At 39.4% G+C, this 19111-nt stretch overlaps 1 protein-coding gene across 2 annotated transcripts; it reads left to right on the top strand.

The window, feature by feature from the left end:
• Positions 1-32: 32 nt before the first annotated feature.
• On the top strand, positions 33-18452 carry LOC125764393 (mothers against decapentaplegic homolog 2). Of its 2 annotated transcripts, XM_049428567.1 has the most exons (9): positions 33-266; positions 340-1279; positions 14412-14505; positions 14566-14852; positions 14938-15251; positions 15517-15694; positions 15767-15972; positions 16045-16189; positions 16276-18452. In XM_049428567.1, exons 2-9 carry the CDS (start codon positions 1080-1082, stop codon positions 16397-16399), a joined length of 1548 nt encoding a protein of 515 aa, XP_049284524.1. In that variant the 5' UTR covers positions 33-266; positions 340-1079; the 3' UTR covers positions 16400-18452. The 2 variants fall into 2 exon arrangements, with proteins under 2 accessions (XP_049284524.1, XP_049284522.1); XM_049428565.1 differs by having other exon boundaries at positions 33-1279.
• The last annotated feature ends 659 nt before the right edge of the window (positions 18453-19111 follow it).

The raw sequence follows: 19111 nt of genomic DNA on the forward strand, positions 1-19111 counted from the left end.
TTTGTCCCAAAGCACAATCTGCTCCAATCCCGGAGCGGAGCTAATGTTCCACCGTGTCCATCACTAGCACCTTTCTTAGCCATATTTTCGCAATTGTGGTTTCCCAGTAAAAAAATCACCTATTGTACCGAATTTGCACGGAGCAGAAACTATCGCTACGCGGCTATGGTGAAATAGTACGGGAATGTTTATCACCATACAGTTCGCGGCTACATACAGCAACGGAAAAGTGCATCTTTCCATGGGAATATAAGTGCTGAAAAGAAGTGCGCACCGTTTCAGGTGATGTCGTGGTGCTACTTCCCCGTCTGACGTCGTACGTTTTTTTTTCTTACGCAGCCTGCTAATCGTGGAGCGAAGACGGAAAGAAGAAAAAGTGGAACAGAAAAATACTTGCACGGTACAGTTTCGCGCAGTACACGGGTCCCGGTCTGTCCGGGAAAAATATGTTCCAAACCATCTGGTGGGGGGTGAGTGAAACGGACGACCAAGGGTGAAGTGCAAAGCAGTATTGTTCCCACAGAAATCGTGCGTGAAACTTGGGGGGAGATGTGTGATTAGATGTTCGTTCCGGACACGGGTTACCAGTGCGCGAGATCCGAAAATCTAGCCAAAAAGAAGGTGCGTAGGATCACGGGGTGCAAGCAATAAACGGTGTGAGAAGAAAACACCCGGATTGCGAAAGGAAGGTTTTCTGCACCTCCAAAAGTGCTGGCTGTCAATTTTTGACTACACTCGTCAAGCAACACACAGAGTTCCTACTGCGTATGAGGTTGATTTTTTTTTTGGATCCGCCTTGATATTGCACATTGTCAGCATGTTTTTTACATACTAGATCAAATTTAACGCAAGCAACAGCCAACAAGTGCTGTGTGTTGTAGAAGAAACGGTGACAAAAATCGATCGAAGCGTCTAGTGGGCCGTGTGTGCAATTTGCTCGTGAATCGTTTCCTCTGTTTTAGTGTGATGCCACTGGTTCCTTGAACCGCCCTCGAGTATAAGTTACCGTTTTCCGGTGCACAAACCGGTGCCCTTCTTTCAATTCCCGTGCCGCACTACAAGACCAATCAGTGAAAACGATGTTGCCCTTCACGCCACCGATCGTGAAGCGGCTGCTCGGCTGGCGGAAGGTTCCGGCAGACGACGCTGCCGAAGGAAAATGGGGCGAAAAGGCAGTCAAAAGTTTGGCAAAAAAGATGAAGAAAACCGGCGCCCTAGAGGAACTAGAACGGGCCCTTACGATACAGAGCTGTCACACAAAATGTATACCGATACCAAGGTAAGCGATAGAACAAGCTATCTCTCCATCAACTAATCAGTATTCTAGTAATTATAAGAAGTAAAAAAAAACCGCCCATATTAGCGAAACCCATCCCAGTAAGCTATTGTTAACGTGGTCTATAAAAATAATCAATTAATATACATTTTTAGGCAACCCGTGTTTTCTACTAGCTACCAGAGAAGGTTGATTAGCAAATGCGTGTGCACGTTCGCATCGTTGTGCGTGTATGTGCGCGCGCGCGAAGGGAACCGCATACACACACATTCGAGAAGCATGTGCCGTGTTTAAAGATCAAGGACAAAGTTAACGGTTCCCACCGACAACCCGAAATCAGTGTGTTTTTGGGGTAGCAAGAGCATGCTAACAACATGACGAGAAGCCGGTTTTGTCACTCCAAAAAAAGCTTTCCATTTGTAACCTAAAATGCACTCATACACACACATCGCATTTGGGGTCGGTTTTTGGGGGTGATACAACAATGAGTTTGTTTTCGTTCCGTATCACCCGTGAGCATTTTTCAATGTGTGAAACTGACGTTTTGATCACATGATTAGGAATGGGAGCTTCCGGTCTCCTGCATACAGCAACATATAGATGCATCTAAATAATATTAAGTTTTTTTATATGAATTTGATTCTGACAAATTAAACATGAACACAAATCGTTGTTTAGGCAAACGATGCAGTTTGTTTCTCGTTTTTTGATGGAAATATTAAATTTTTTAACTGATGCCAAGCACGCAACATCTCACATAATAGTAGTACGTGTGAGTTACTTTGATGTGCTAGAAAAAATGACGCCATTGATTGGTATTGCCGAAGCAGCAAGATTAGAATACAAGACAAATATTTAATCGTAGTATATGATGATATTTTCCTGCACGCGCCCCGGTGTGAGATTGTGTGTGCGCGTCGTACGGTCAGCGCTTTATCGTTCGATTTACACAGACCATCCCGATAAGGGCAGTTCGGCTGATGTTTGTCTATGAATTTACAAACAAAACGTGTGAACAGACCGTTTGTGCTAAGTACGGTATCAGTATCCTTATAAGACCGTAGTTTGGTGTAGCAGAGAACGGTAAACATATTTGTTGTGTCATTTTAAAAATTTCAAAACCTCTGCTATACGTTGTCTTGTTGTCTTGTTGTGATTGTGGAGCCGGTTGTATTGCGTCATCCATACTAGTTTTGAATCGAACTGTGCGCCATAATGTAATGTGTGAACAGCTGTTTGCTGGAGCAAATTAAAGAAAACTGTCGCTGCTCATAATGAGGTTGGGATTGTCGGTTGGACATGGAAAAATGTGCTTAATATAATATTGATTAGAAGCAGATTCTTACTGGTATTATTCCTGTTAAGCTTTTTTCTTGTAGATAAAAATATTTCTCCTTGTGTAGAATATTTCTTAAGACACTCTTTTGTTTCGTATTTTACATAGAATGTTGCTAATATTATTACTAATATAAAATTAAGCAAGATTCTAAACAAAGATTAAATTTTTTCTTTTGCATTTGCATAACATTTCATAAACCTTCTAAATACAATTGGAAAAAAAACAAACATTATTGTTTCTTTTTTTGAATCATGTTTCATTTTTATGACAAACATTTTTTTGCGATGAAACTATTCTAAAGTAATAAATGCATAACTATTTCATATCTATTTTATAGTTTTAGAGCTCCAAAAAAATATTAAAACAAAATCCACCGCTTCTAAATTTGTTCATAAATTAAGGGACATTAAAAAATGCCTAATACGCTTGGGATTTTTATAATTAATTAGTTTTTTAACAAATTGTTAGCTAAGCTATTATATTATGAAATGAAATATTGGTGTTATTCATTAAATAGTGCTAACGTTTTTTTGGAAATTAAAAATCTTCAAACAATTTTAATAATGACTGGGCGTCTCCATGGGGAAAATTGAAGATTTATTTTAGAAATTCCGGCAAAACTTTATTCGCGTACTTTAATTCCATATTTCAATGGAATTATATAGTATTACTATTCTTTATATTTTTTAACCCATTTTTGTTAGAAAACGGCCCAAAATTGTTCCCTTTTGTGATGAATTTCAACCGTACTCTCCTTCGCCATGGTACATCCAGGGACAAGGTCAACAACACTCCTGTTGTGAATGTGTTCGTAGCAGCGTAACGCGGTTCGTCTGTAGTTTGTCTGTCTGTCCTGTCTGTCCGTTCGCCCATCCTGTCTGCCGGGATGGCTTTGTTAGCGAATGAATGTTTTGGAGTAGAGCAATGAAAAGCAAACGCAACAACCAATACACCCAAATGCGAACATACGGTCTATGAGTATTATGTGTATGCGCGCGCATCACCGTTTTCCTTCAAAATGCCCCTTTTTTGTTTCGTGTTGTATCCCTTACGGGAAATGGGCAGATGGATCCAGATGAAGTAGAAATGAACTCACCGTACTATACCGGTTATAGCAACGTTATAGTGTGAGACCCTTTAAATGGTTGATGTTTTGAACGCGACAGAATATAAACCAGAAAGGGTGAAAGGAACAAATGAAGTTGAAGTGTAGAGCGAAAGGATATGTTTTTTTTTGTGTTTTGGATGATGAGAACGGTTTTTTTACATCCTCTCTCGACTTTGTGCTGATACGGTTTCCACACGCTGTAGCAGACAGTGAAAGTGTCACGTACGCAATTCGTCATAGCTGAACGTTCGTCTGCCGTGGTTCCGTTTTCTATTTCATTCTTGCGCCATACTTGATTTAAAACCTTCCACAATCCAAAACTGTGTGTTGTGTGACGGGTAGAATCGAAGGCATGTCTTTTCCGAGTTTTATTCTCGTGTGTTATCATTTATTAAAAGAAATTATAATTTTGCGTATTAATGTTTTTTTTTGTAAAATTATATTTTTTCCGATCTATAAAATAGTTTTTGTATTTTGTAATTTGCTTTTGTGTGTGTTTAGGACGTTTATAAGGTTTTAAAAATAGCAACAACTTTAATAGTGTATCAAACAATCCAAAAGAGTATCTAAGCAGTCGTTGATTTGGGGAGGTGAAGTGGGTGTAGAACGCTGTCGCGACAGTTTTTTTGCCGCTTTTGTTTTTGGTTGCTTGTTGTGCATAGTGTTGACCCTTACCCTTGGTCTGCCACAACGTGGCAGTGTGTTAGTGAGGTGTAAAACACAGTTCAGTTACCTCGCGTTGCTTCATCGTAAAACCCTCTCCAGTATCGACCCGGATTATTGGTTGGTATTTGGCTTCATCCGAAGGAGTCCGGGTCTGCGCCATCAAGTTTGAAGAAGATAAATCCGGAAGCGTCACACATTCACTCATTCGCCATCGTGTCGCATCAGGTGCACCCTGTGAGGTGCATCTTCTATGTGTGTGTGTTTGTGTAATGGCGAAATGGTGAAATACACAGCCGACGGAACCAGACGGCGTCGACGACGATGTCTCAAAATTAGCATAGAAATCGGTTTTCGGTCCTGCCTGCGTTATTTTTGTCGTTCCCTTTTGCTCCATCATTAACAATCATCATCATAATCATGTCATGTGTGCAACGTTATTCATCTTTTTTTTTCTTGCTACGTTCTCGTTGCTGTTATTTTTATCTGCTTTATCCAAACTCTTCCTTCGGTTGTTCTTTCTCTCTCTCTCTCTCTCTCTCTCTCTCTCTCGCTTTCCTTCTTCTACAGTCATTTCAATACATAAGCACACACTTTACCTTGCCAGAAGGATTCTGATGCGCCTCCATCACCATTAAAATCATTTGCATTCACTACTTCCTTGAAATTAAAAGTTTGCACATTTTTAAAACATTGTAAGCAATGTAAAAAAAGCATGTTTCTACTCATGTAGATGTATGTAATTGATAAAAAAAAATGCCATAACATTTATAATGGAATCATGATTTCTTAATTTATTACAGCCAAAAGTGAAACACTAAATTCAATCTTTAATGACGACAATCACGAATTGTTGTGAATAAAATATTTAACAAACGTCTGATAATTTTGCTAATAACGTTAGCCACACTGGCATGGCACGTTTGTTCATGTGCGTATTGTTTGTTTTTGGATAGAGAATAAAAGAAGAAAAAAAAACGCAAAATGATATAACAATTTGGCAAATCTGTGTTTGCAGATTTCAAGGTTTTCCGTACAATCCGTTCCGCGCACACCACTTTCCTCGCCATTTTTTGTTTTACACTACGCCACTACCACTACCACCACACATACCACTTCAACTGTGCTGCGCATAAAAATGCTTTTGTTTTCATTAGAGTATGCTCTGGGCGAATTTTTTTTTCAACTATGGCTGAGTAACACTTTGAAGTTCATTTTCAATTCCCCATTTGGTTTCGTTTGTTGCTGCTATTCCGCACAGGCCATTAGTAGCTTTTGTTGAAGAATATGAAGCTCATGTTTAATTAGAATTGTTACATATTGACATCAGCTCACGGTAAAGTGTTTTAGCAAACTTTAAGCATAAGCAAGTTAAATATATAAACAATTTATTACGATCATAACATGATAAAAATATTTGTGTGAAATGGTCTAGAAATATTCTCCCGTGTAAATAGTACACCTTAGCCAAATGAAAGTTAATTAAGTAATTAATAAAGAAGGATAAATGGCGTTCCACTTGATTTTTTGATTTTACAAAAAAAACCTTTATGAAATAATGAATAGACAATAACGATAAATAAAGTATAAATTTGTTCTAGTAATTGAAATTCAGAAATAATCAAATTTTAAAAACACATTCTTTAGTTTTCACACTTTGTTATTTTGAACACAGTATTCAAACGGCAAAAATGGAATGTTCGTCTTATCGCATCTGCCTCGAACATGTTATTAAAAGTATTGAATAATATATTCGGCCGTATCGGGGAAATCGATCGTTCCGCAAAGGTCGCCGCGGTGCACTCATTTACACTCATTTCAACTCACGGAACCACTCAATTACACTCATTCAAACTAAAGCGCCTACTAGATTGAAGCAAACGCAATATGTTTGAAAACAAGTGTTATACACGGCGACGACCGTTCCCATTTGCATGGAAAGAAATCCGCGACTTTTTGAGCAGCGGATTCGGGGTGCATTTTGCTTATGGTTGTGTTTAAATATTTCTACTGATGTTATAGAACATGAATGTTGTTGCAAGCTTTATGGAGATTCAAAATTAAGCAAAAATATGTTTTAATTGCGAATTTTTACATGTTTTACTTAAACCCACGAAACTAAATTTCATATTTTATGTAGCTTGAGAACAATAAACAGGTTTTTTGTTTTCAGTACGCAAATGACATAAAAAGGTATATCAATTCACAACGAAACTGCCTTTCAACTCAGTGCATAACTGTTTGTTCAAATACTCTCAGATAGCTGTGCTACAAAATGAGTTACACCGCGCGACGACCTTTGCGGAACGATCGATTTCCCCGATACGGCCGATTATCTTACGTTCGGTATCTTTCTTCCATCTATTTACATGCAGTTAAACGTCACAGTCGGTGTTAAAATGTATACAATTTATCAGTTTTGTTGTTTCACTTTTCATCACCCCAACAAACGGAAGAAACACGGGATGAATTTCGTATATAAATGTGAACTCTTTTTTTTAACCCTTCCTCCCCGTTTCGGTCATGGATCAATGAAAACAGTACCGAAAGAAAAAAAAACATAACAGGGCAGAAGAAAAAGAAAAAAAACTAAAGAAAGAGAAAGAAAGAGAAAAATAAAGAGACCTTCTTCCACATGTTTCCGTGTAAAGAAAAGCAAAAAAAAAACGAAACACAACAAAACACACACACCGCATAAAATGGGAGCATATCATTTAAAGTGCAAAAAAGTTTGCCGATGTTCAAGGGATGAAATGCACACACAGGTGATGATGGTTTGTGAAAAAGGGAAGAGTGATGGGTGGTTGGTAGTACATGACCGTATGTGTGTGTGTGTGTGCTCCATTTAAGTTGTCTACTTTCGCTGTTCGGTTTATTGTGCCTGTGTGGGGAACCAACCCTCACAATGCACGTTGGGCATTTGCCGGGAGAAATGTCGAAAAACTAACTTGGAGTTTTCGTTGATTTTGAATTTTTTGCTCAATCTTTAGATTCAAACTAAAAAAACATCAAAATATGAATTCCCTACTACAGGAAGATTTCTATCTAAAAATGTTCAAAGTTAAATATTAAAAAAAAAACGGGTGTAAAAAACACATTCATTTTGACTCATTTTGAGTTTTACAGATATTTTTGTTTTACTAACTGTTTTGGAAAGGTTAGTAATTGTAATTTTTAATGCTATTTTTGTTTAAATTATCGCAGAGATCAGTAAGAAATTAGAAGACTCCATGTAAAAAAAGTCAAATGAAGGTGTGCAAAATGGAACTTTGAAGTCTTGTCAAACTTTTTCACCGTAATACACCGTAGGTCCATATATTACAAGCTATAGGGTGGTATTTCAATAAACATTATGTGAAGAAATATTGTGCAAATTTGCGCTACTTTTTGAGTTATTAATTTTTTTGTGCAACAACCACAAATACTATAAAGTACTAGTGGCCTCCATCGTAGATATTTATAATTTTGGGGGTTTTCAGCAACATTGCTATTATTTATAGATAATGATAGCTTATTATAGCAAGACAGCATGATATGGCTATGTTTGAAGTTATGGCAGCTTTAGATAGTTTTGATATAAAATATAAAGCCGATAAAAAAGTCTCTAATTTGATTTTCTTTAATACCACTTGTAACAACCAATGGTTTTGTAGAACACCTTACAACATCATTGAATGATACCTAAAAGAAACAGGTATACCAACGCCATCTCGTGGAAAGGTACAAAAACATATAATTTACTCAAATTTACCATAAACCTTTAATGTTGTTCCATATTAAGTGCAAAAAGACACAAACATAATTTCATCCCGATATTTGTTTTACGGTGCCCACTGTGCAATGGTGGGCTTTTTTGTTGTTTCCCCTTTCGTCTACAATGTTCTTTCGTCGGTGCTTTTTTTTAAAGTATGTTTAACATTGCGCATGTATTAAAAATTGTGGCCGCCAATTCTTTACACGGCTGTGTGTGTGGAAAAGGACGTGGGCATGGAAATAAATTCAGCGCTACTGTGAAGCAGAACACGACACGGTGTAAATACATAAAATTTATTGCAAGCAAAACAAAAAAAGAAGTGGAAAATATTGTACTAATTATAAGGTTGATGTAGTGCAGAATATAATAATTCTATCAACATGTAATAATGTGGGATTTTTTTTTAAATTTTGGCGCTTTTATATGCGCCATCTCCTTTTGTTTTGCATTATTTTTACCCAGTCAAACATATTTTGGCGCTCCCCGGGGTGTTTCACTTCCCACGCTACCACCCCAGGCTCCTCTCCCCCCCTGTACGTCTAGACACGTCGCCCCCTCCTTCAATCTTTGCCCGTCATTGCACATTCTGCTTATCCAGGTTGTGCATGCAATTTAGCTCTCTCCATCTCGCTCTCTCTCGCTCTTTCGGTTGTTGTCTCGTTTGCACTGTTCTTGGCTGCGAGAGTTTTCTCTATGTTTAGGGTTTGTTCTTCTCATTTATGTGCGTAAACAAGAGCTGTACACGTGTGTGTGTGTGTGCATTTATGCTTGCCTTCTCTCTTGCACCATCCCCTATTACGAGCCTCTTGTTTCTACTTCCTAACTTACCCCCTTTTGGGGCAATGAAAGCGAATCGTTCCATGATGATGATGATTTGAGATGCGCGCCCACGGACTCGCTCCAGTGTGTGTATGTGTGCCTGTATATGTATTCATTTAGGCGGCGAATGATGATGATGATGATGGGGTCTCGGTCCTCTCCTTTTCTGGTCGCATCAGGAGCAAGCTAACCGGCGCTCGAGCAGTTTTGTGCTGAATGTTGGAACGGATAGAAGCGCACGAACAAAGTGCATTACTGTTGACAGTGAAAAAGAACGAGTTTACAACATACAAAATATTACATACACACGGTGAAGTAAGTGAAGATTGCATCGAAATCGTATTACCTTTATCAAAAACCTATACACTCAATTTGGAATTTTGATTTGATTGTGACCGGGTGTGTCTTTGTGTCCGCCTATATAGATACGGTTGAAATCATTTTGCACGTTTTTCGGTGCAAATTCTATCGCTGCTTGCCTTCGTCGTCGTCATCGTCGCAGTGTCTGGTGGAGTGAAGTTTTGCGATACGGTATCGTAGCTGCCTCTCGCTTAGTCACCCATCCAGACATAGCGCGTCCCGGTGTGCGAGCGAGACAGAACGTTTTTTTTTGTGCGATTGTGCGTACGATGTGTCAGTGCTTAGGATGACGGAAGGAGTGCGTGTTTAAATGTATGGGTGTATGTGTGTGTGTGTGGCTTGGTAATAAGCGGTAAAATATGTTTTGGTAGACCTAGTAAATAGTCATGTAGTCCGGAGTGATCAAATACATCATCGCCAAAAAGGGTGGGGAATTGAATCCGTAATTAAAAACAAACAAAAATGACATTTCAAAACATAAAAACTTCCTGAAGGGTAAAGTAATGTTTTTGTGGGGGGGTAACATACTTCGCAGTATGCCATGGAAACATTTTTAACGTTGGATTTCATTCGATTAGTATACAAAAAAAAAGAATCAATTTGATATCGGCAATGATAAAATATTATCGATATCTTGTTACAATCAGTGATGGAAGAAAGTAACGTCTGGTGAGGTGTAAATAACGATTGCCTTTGTGTGTGGCTTTTTAAAAGCAGTCTTGTGTTTATTTTGCTAATTGGTTACAGTTGTGTACGGGAATCCATGTCACTGACCGAATGCTATAAGTGCCTGGTTTTGCCGTTTTTTTTACCCATTCCCTGTACAACCCCTGTGTGGTAATGCATAAATAACACATTTAGCACTTGTTCGATTTGATCGAAATGAATGACACGACGGGCAGGTATGAAGGAAGTTTAGGTGCACATAAAAGCGAAAAAGGTAGTGCGCGATTTTAATTTCGTTTTCATTCCCTGTTCAAATGTCTGCTTCTGTGTGTGTTTATGTGATTGCCTGAGAGAGAGAAGAGATGTGTACACGTCTGTGTGGAATTTATGTTTGAGGGGAAGATGTTGAATAGCTGAAACGTTGTGTTCATCATCCCCCTTTTGTCAGACGTCTCGGCTCAGCTACCGGAAACGAAACCGTACCAATGGGGGAAAGGTGAAGAGAAGCAGGAAACCGTCATAATGTGCCATTGAGTCTTGCCGCTCGCGTGTATTGAACGTAGGCGCAGTGCATTTATTTGCCAACAAACGTCGTCTGATGTGTGTGTGTGTGTGGTTAAACGGAAGATCTCAATGTGATGGAATTGTGGAATGATGTGTGATCTTGGATAATCTTAAAGCGCGCGTCAAGTACCAAGCAAACACACTGTTCGGGCGATTGTGGGATTGAAAATGTATGGTAATGAAGATGGTTTAGGTGTGTGTGGACATTGAGAAGCTCTAGAGTGTTTGATGAGGTGCTATGTGGCGCTTGAAATACTGCTAAATTGTGCTGTGCAAGAATAGCATGGTTAATGAAGATGAACGGCCATGCAAAAATCACAAAAAAAGAAAGACAAAAAAATATAATTTTCTTCAACAGACCAATTTTTAAGTTATATGAAATTTACTTAAATTGTTTGTAAAATGTTAGCACAACATAATTTTTTTTTATTACCCCCACTTAAGGGACACTTTTTTAACGACATGCTGTTTGCTGATTGGAGTTCGCACCGTTTGAGCTTGAAGAGTACTTTGTTTTTTTATATTGATTAAATTTTTATTTTTTATATTGGTATTTTCATCCTTATTTACACCTGATTTCCTGTCAGCACACTTAGCGTATTATCATTAAATTTAAAATTGAATTTAAAAATACTCCTGTTTCGAGCTACGTTCGAATATCGTGCCATCTGCCTTGAACCGTATGCCGTCTGCTTCATGAATCGCGTGCCATCACCTTCGAAAGCGCGCCAGTACGGTTGAATTGTGTGCCACTACGTTCGAATTTGACAGCTCGAGCTGAATGGATCGCTGTACCAAAACAAAACAAACACTTTTGGTAAATGATTCGCAAATATTGTATTTTTTTAATCGATTTTCGATAGCTAAACGAATAAATTATGGAGTAATTGCATTTTGACAACAATTTTCATCAAACGGCTAAAAAATAGACAAATTGACAACAAACAACAAACATGCATCCAAGCAGCTGTCAAATTCGAACATAGTGGCACACAATTCAACCGTACTGGCACGCTTTCGAAGGTGATGGCACGCGATTCGAAGCAGACGACATGCAGTTCAAGGCAGATGGCACTTTATTCGAACGTAGCTGAAAACAAATGTAAATTGGCAACGAATTGAAACAGAATTTTTGAAGCAAAACCCTAACATAAAAGTTCGTTTTTGAATCATTTTTTAAGGTAATTCAGCTAATTACGATGACAGGAAACAAATGGTTTAAAAATGGTCCTTCCGTTTTGTTTTTAGTTACAATGTCCATCGCGGACTCTTTTCAATTCAAAGTAAAGGAACATGTTAGAGGTAAAATCTTAACTTGTTCTACTTTCTTCTACATACAAAAAAGGCGGAACAAAACTTTCAAATGTCATGTTCGTTATGTGAGAAATCTTCTTTAATTTGTTGTGTGTTCGGGGCGAAAAAAGCTTTTGTTTTGCCTCATATTTTATGCTTATGTGTGTTTGCAGTGTTATGAACTGAACCATGAATAACGATGTATAAATGATAAATAAAAACCACATAATCAAATTCCACAGTTCCACATCGCGTCAAATGTTTACAGCGATGGAATTGAATTCAAAATGCACATGAAAGGCTGTTAATATATAGGGTAAAAGCGTGTACCGTTTCCCCTGCACGTTCATATCCGTAAGCTTTGTCCCATGCTGCCCATTCGTCGAACGTCTAGCAATTCCATAAATCGATGAAGCGCGACACCTTCGTCAATGCACCCCAGACTTGGTGCCACAAGCGTTTGCGTGGGTTTTGGATTTTTCTTCTTGCCGGACGACTCCCACCCCGGTCGTCTTGGCGCTTAAGGGGCAAGGTGGACGGACCCACGTTTGTGTTGTGTTTAGATTGGCACAATTCATTAACGAACCGGAGTGGCCCCAAACGGGTCAAACGATAGGTGTGGGTTTTGCAGTGCAATCGAGAGAAAGATAAATTGAACGCTGTCCTTCGTGCACTCGAGATCTCTTGGTTACTTCTGGCAGGCAATTACATCAGCAGCACGGCTCTTACTAGTAAGCACCCGGGAGAGATGCATCACAGTACAGTATCTCTGTCTGGTTGTGTGTCTGCTGTGGTTACGGTAGTAATGAGTCAGCTTGTCGGCCCGAAGTGGGCGCGAAGAAAGTGGAAATATTTACCGTAGAGAAATTACATGCGTGTTTCGCAATTTTTGGAGTGTGAATGACGACAGGACATTTTGCCATCGACTACAAGTTTTCGGTTTAAAATAAAATAATTTTATTAAAATAGCCTTTTCGATGTGTGGTAAAGGGTACATCCTAATTCTATTTGTAAATGGATAGGTTTGTTTGATAAAATATTTGTACACTAATTTAAATACATAATGGTGCAAGGAGGTAGTACACTTTTGGCATCTTGCGAATTGACAATATTTTGGAAACAATTTAGATGTAGTAATTTGACAGCAAAAATGTAAAGTTTAAAAAAATACATATAAACTGCTTTTTAAGTTTACGAATCGTGTTTGAGTTAATGATGTGGAATGCGGAGCGGAAGCGTGGATCCACTCTGACTTCGCGTATGAAAAATTGATTTCGACTCCGACTAAACATCAAAATTGACTCCGAGTTCGATCCGTTCCGGATGAGTCCAGATGGGTTGACTGGGAGAGAAGGGAGATTCAACAGAAGTCGATTCACCCCTCCCTCACCTCCGTTCACTTCTGACGAAGTCATTCCGATTCCAGCTGGCGGCGGCGTCAGACCGATCCGACTAAGGCATTTTTTTTTATTCAGATGGAACGAACCTGGTCGTATTGATTAATTAATACGGCAAAAATTAATAATTTACTTATCACTAGTTTAAGTTCGCCACATTTTAAAACAGTTTCAAGATGATCGCGTTTAAAGGTTTGAGTCCTTTAGACACTCCTTGACTTTATGATCTATTTTTCTATGGAGGGTCTGGTTAATTCAGGTTAAAATGTTCAATAAAATAGACAAATTTTACAAAAAAATTCCTCCAATTGGGTACCAAGCCCTTAAGTCCTAAGGTTGATCAATTTCAATTCACATTCAAGTACAGTGGAGCGCCGATTATCCGTACTCATCGGGACTCAGCCCTTGGCGGATAAACGAATAGCACGGATAATAGGCACAACTCTTTTTATTGATAAATATTAGTGTTTAGTGTGTAATGGGTACGGGCGTGCTCTCGGTCGAGCACTTCGCGTAGACATGCTGCTAGACATTGCAAAGCTAGATATTAATTTTCTTATTTACACTTTGCAAAGTAAATCTGTTCTTTTTCAAATTTGAGCAAATTATATGATTCGCTATTGAAGCTTTTAATTCTTGCCATCATCGGTTTTGCATTCTCCTCAATGTCAATTCTCCTTCGGAACTCTCATTTCCGATCTGCACGGATAATGGGACAGCCGGATAAAAGGTACCCGGATAATCGGCGTTTCACTGTATACTGATCCGTTCATGCATTTTATTTTGTCATTTCTTCTCCCCATATGTCTGAGGCCATTTACCTTCCTGGGGAAGTGGAATACGGTCCCCAATTTACCCTTGGGGCATTGATTGCGTTGCACTTGTGATTGATGACTTAATCGTGTCGTGTACGGTAACGTTGCTTTATGGCCTTCAATTAGCTTATCTGTTATTCGCTCGTAATTCCAGCAGTTTGTTGACCGGCTCCAAACAGCTTGCCATATAGGAAGGGGGATCCAGTGTTTTCGGCAAAAAGGTTTTTGTTTTTTACAATAAACCATTAACCTTTCTTTTAAACTTAAACGACACAATAAATTATCTTATCAATCTTGCTCGTGAACAAAATGTTAACATTTTTTTTTCTTTTTGTGCTTTTTGTTTCCTTTTCTTAGAAATGGTTCAGCGAATGGAGAAAATGGAGTTGCGCTAAAAAAAGGTATTCCTCACGTCATATATTGTCGACTGTGGCGCTGGCCTGATCTAAAGGTAAGCCTTCTTTCATCTTTAATTTTCGAACAGTCACTTATGTTTATCTTTATTTTACAGAGCCAGATCGAGTTGAAAGCACTGGACGTATGCGAGTACGCATATCATCTAAAGAAAGACGAAGTGTGCATTAATCCATATCACTACACTCGTATTGAATCGCACTCGCAACACTCGCAGCATCAGCATCAACCGCAGCAACATCAGCAACAGCAGCAGGCCCAGCAGCCGCTAACCATACTGGTTCCGAAGAACCTATCGAACCTTCAGGGAGAAAGCTCCGTTACCTACACCTTGGATGATCTTAGTAATACCGTACCAGTCAACATACAGTACAATGCATTAAAGTAAGTTTCAGACGATTTACCGAACACCGTGTAAGAACCGTGTGCTAATGTGAAAGGTGTGCTTTCCTTTTATTATTTCTTCCAGTGATAACTATGTAACCAGTCCTCAACCATCGCAAGTATCAGCCCGGCAGCTACACCAACAACTGCAGCAGCAACAGCAGCAGCAGCAACAACAGCAGCAGCAGCAACAGCAGCAACAGCAGCAACTTCAACAGCGACAGCATCATCTTTCGTCACCGTGCTACATGGAGGCAACACTAGGCCAACAGATACCGACCAATACGACGATTATGGACTCGGTTAGCGTCAGTGTGGGCAACATACCGAACACCGAAACGCCACCGCCCGGTTACATGTCTGAAGACGGTGATCCGCTCGATCAGAATGACAATATGAGTGAGTCATTGTTGGTATCCGCGTTCTTTAGTGTATTATGTTTCTTCGCACGGGTGTCTTGCATTTAAAACCTCATCAAGTGGTATTTGTTTTATTTTTAAATTAAATGTACTACAATGTTTTACATCCGCGCTATGATAGTGGATAGAACCGGAGCACAAACTATGGGTTCATGTGTTAACGTGATGTGCCATATTTATTTCCAGTTGATATTTCGTCACGAAAGAGACTAATTTATTGTTTACACATTTATCGCTACATCCAGCCGAATTGTCCCGCATGTCACCATCGGATATGGACACCCAGCCCGTAATGTATCACGAGCCGGCCTTCTGGTGCTCGATCAGCTACTACGAGCTAAACCTGCGCGTCGGCGAAACATTTCATGCCTCCCAACCTTCCATCACCGTCGACGGGTTTACGGATCCTTCCAATTCGGAACGGTATGCAAACAGACGTGGATCGCAAATTGCATCGTTGTGATTGATTGGTTTTGCTCTCCCTCACACTTGCAGGTTTTGTCTTGGCCTGTTGTCGAACGTGAACAGGAACGAGGTAGTGGAGCAAACGCGCCGCCATATTGGCAAGGGCGTTCGGCTGTACTATATCGGCGGTGAAGTATTTGCCGAATGTTTAAGCGATTCCAGCATCTTCGTACAGAGCCCAAACTGTAATCAACGGTACGGGTGGCATCCGGCAACGGTGTGCAAAATACCACCGGGTAAGCATTATTATTAAGCATCATTCTTGTTAATCCTAAACCATTTAATTCTGTTCCGTTGTTCTTCCGCAGGGTGCAATTTAAAAATCTTTAACAATCAGGAATTTGCTACGCTACTGTCAGATTCCGTATCGGCGGGTTTTGAAGCCGTCTATCAGCTGACACGGATGTGTACAATTCGTATGTCGTTCGTCAAGGGATGGGGCGCAGAATATCGGTAAGTGAGTGGTTGACTGGCAGGTCATTAGACGTAAATAGTTTCTTCCGGTTTTCAATACTCAAAATCCGTTGTGATCATTACAGTCGACAAACCGTTACCTCAACGCCGTGCTGGATAGAGCTGCATTTAAACGGTCCACTGCAATGGCTTGACCGTGTCCTCACCCAGATGGGCTCACCACGTTTGCCATGTAGTTCTATGTCCTAAACGAACCACCGCTTGTTGTGTCCTGTTTCCAGTGGTTCACGCAGCTGGTCAGTAGTGCACTGGGAACATGCACACACACACACGCACAGTGCGTACGGAGTGGATCGGCTAACTTTACTACCTCCACCGGACGATTATGTTTTGCTCCTGCACCTTTCCCTGCAGTACCTTCGACGCACCGATCTTCTACGCCCAGTGAGGTGTAACAAATTTTCCAAGATGTTTTTGTTTTAAATTTCCATCGGTCGTTTTTAAAGCTCTTCGTAAAAAGAATCGTGTATATATTTGCTTTGATTGATTGTGTGTATTGTGCGGCGGCAAAAAAATCTTTTTTACTTTTCTTTATTTTATTAACTGCGGTCATAGAAAGAAGCTTCTCGTACGAAGAACATCTCGCCAGAGAAGTTTGATACAAAGGAGAAGTACGTTTTGCTTTGTTCATATTGAGTGTTTGAATGAACCCTTCGGTACTGAAGGTGTAGTAGAGCTTAATATCCCTCGACGGTATGATGAAGAAGCGGCGAAAGCTAATCGTTTTAAGCCAATAATTTGTTCCTTATCTTGAGAAAAGCATCCAGTTGCAATGACGAATCACAGCGTGAAGGAAGGTATCGCATTAACCAAAACGTTACGATACACTAAGATGAGCAAGATTTTAAAGTTTAAGTTTTTTTTTCCCCTTACATTGGTTTGTTTCATTACGTATTTGCTTTTCGGACCCTAATTCCTACAGGGCGCATTACATTACTTACTAATGCCTGCATGTCCTTTGACTTTGAGTCGCGATAGTGTTAATAACATTTGAGAGAGATGTAGTGTCAGGGTATCAGGAAACAACAACATAATACGCCTATTTGTTATGCAAAGGAATGGAAGGTACTGTTAACTGTGTGATCCTGTGTCATAGATGAAAATGCAAGAGATAGAGAGAAAAACAGAGAGAGAGATAGAGAGAGAGAGAGACAGAGAGAGAGAAAAAAAAAGAAATGATCGTGGCATCTTTGTATACGTGTGTTTGTGTGAATGGAAATGTGCAGGAAGCGCGGGTTGTTTTGTAACAAAAACTTCCTATAAATTTTTTTTTCTCGATTATTCTCCCTTGCGCAAGATTCACTCGGGAATGGTTCGTAATGTGAACGTATGTAGAGTATATAACAAAGAGCAAAAAAGCAATGTACAACAGAGTGCAGATTTATTTTTGACACTACAAATGTGATGATTCAGGAGAGACACACGCAACGAGACATACATTTCGGGAGAAGCAAAACAATTAAAAAAAAATTATTCTACAGGATCTCTGGAAGAGAATAAAAAAACGAAAGACTAAAACATTGCTACAAATCGACACGGGCATGTGGATAATACGTTGAAAGCATAGTAAATGTACAGGAACAGACATAGTTCAGCATAAACATTGGGTTTGACTCGACCAGTAACCGAAGTCACTGGCAATGGTTGGTTCGTAAAATGATTTCTTTCGTTAGTTTATGTTTTGTTCTTAGATCAGTGCATAACTCAGATAAGTTTAGTTGTTTACTTACGTTAATGGTTGGAAAAAGGAAGGCAGAACCACAAGAACGAAAGAGTAACGCGATTCAGGCAGTTCGCTGAATGGCCATGAAGTCATGCAATTGCAAGTGGAACAATACGGTAGTGAGTGATAATTACGCAGTAGATGCGCCTGGGGGGATGATTAGTTCTAAAGAAAATTATGTTGTGTGAGATACATAGACTTGAGTGCACCTTACGTAAACGATTAATCAATGATGAATTCATACCCGAACTGGTTTGTCGTCGTTGGAGATTGAGAATTAAACACCTTACTCTCTTCACCTTATGTAGCAGATAAATCTGGGTTTGTTTTTTTTTCTCTCCCCTTGTTCTCCTCATCTCACAGAGTGTTACAGAGTGTTACAGTGATGTATGTGTGACGAACCCGAATGCTGTAACTCTAACAGCTGGATTGTGAAACCAACCAAACTATTATTAGTAGCGATTGTTAGGTTGCGCTTATGGAAAACAATAAAATCTGAACAAATATGTGAAACATAAACATTACGGTGTATGAATATTTCGATGTATTTCTTTACTTCATTTACTTTAATTACGAAACATTTGCAACTTTACACATTTGAAAAATGAGAAATGGTTGTTTTTAATGTATATTTCGCATATTGATATTAGGGTAACATATCATTTTTAAGAGTACAAATGGCGATCGTACAAACAAATAGAAATAGAGAGCATTAACGAGATGTGCACTAATCTCCTAAGGTATATTGTCGAATCCTGTTGCCTTTAATCATACACTGTGTCGTTTATAGCGCCGTATGTCAATCACAGCTTGATCGTTCCCTGAGAAATGTTTCTACTTGATCTGAGTACTTGTTAGTATATTGCAAACTAAAATGTATATCGGTAAGATATGTATTGCTATTCCATGGTCTTTTGCTTTACTCATAATGTGTACGCTTCAACCATACCTGTTCATTCTTGTGCAATCTACATGTTAGTGACATAACGATAAATACCAGCCAAAATTAATAGCTAATTGGTGGTGTATGTGATAAACGGTGCCGGTTCCAGACGACTGGGCCAGGGATCAAATCCCATCCGGACCGTCTCCCCGTAGCAAACACTGAATATTTGGCTATGTGGTAAAATACAGGGTTTTCGGCTAAAGTCTGAAATAAGGACCCCCCCCTCCCGCTC

This window comes from Anopheles funestus, chromosome 2RL (assembly GCF_943734845.2).
Source record: "Anopheles funestus chromosome 2RL, idAnoFuneDA-416_04, whole genome shotgun sequence".
NCBI lineage: Eukaryota > Metazoa > Arthropoda > Insecta > Diptera > Culicidae > Anopheles > Anopheles funestus.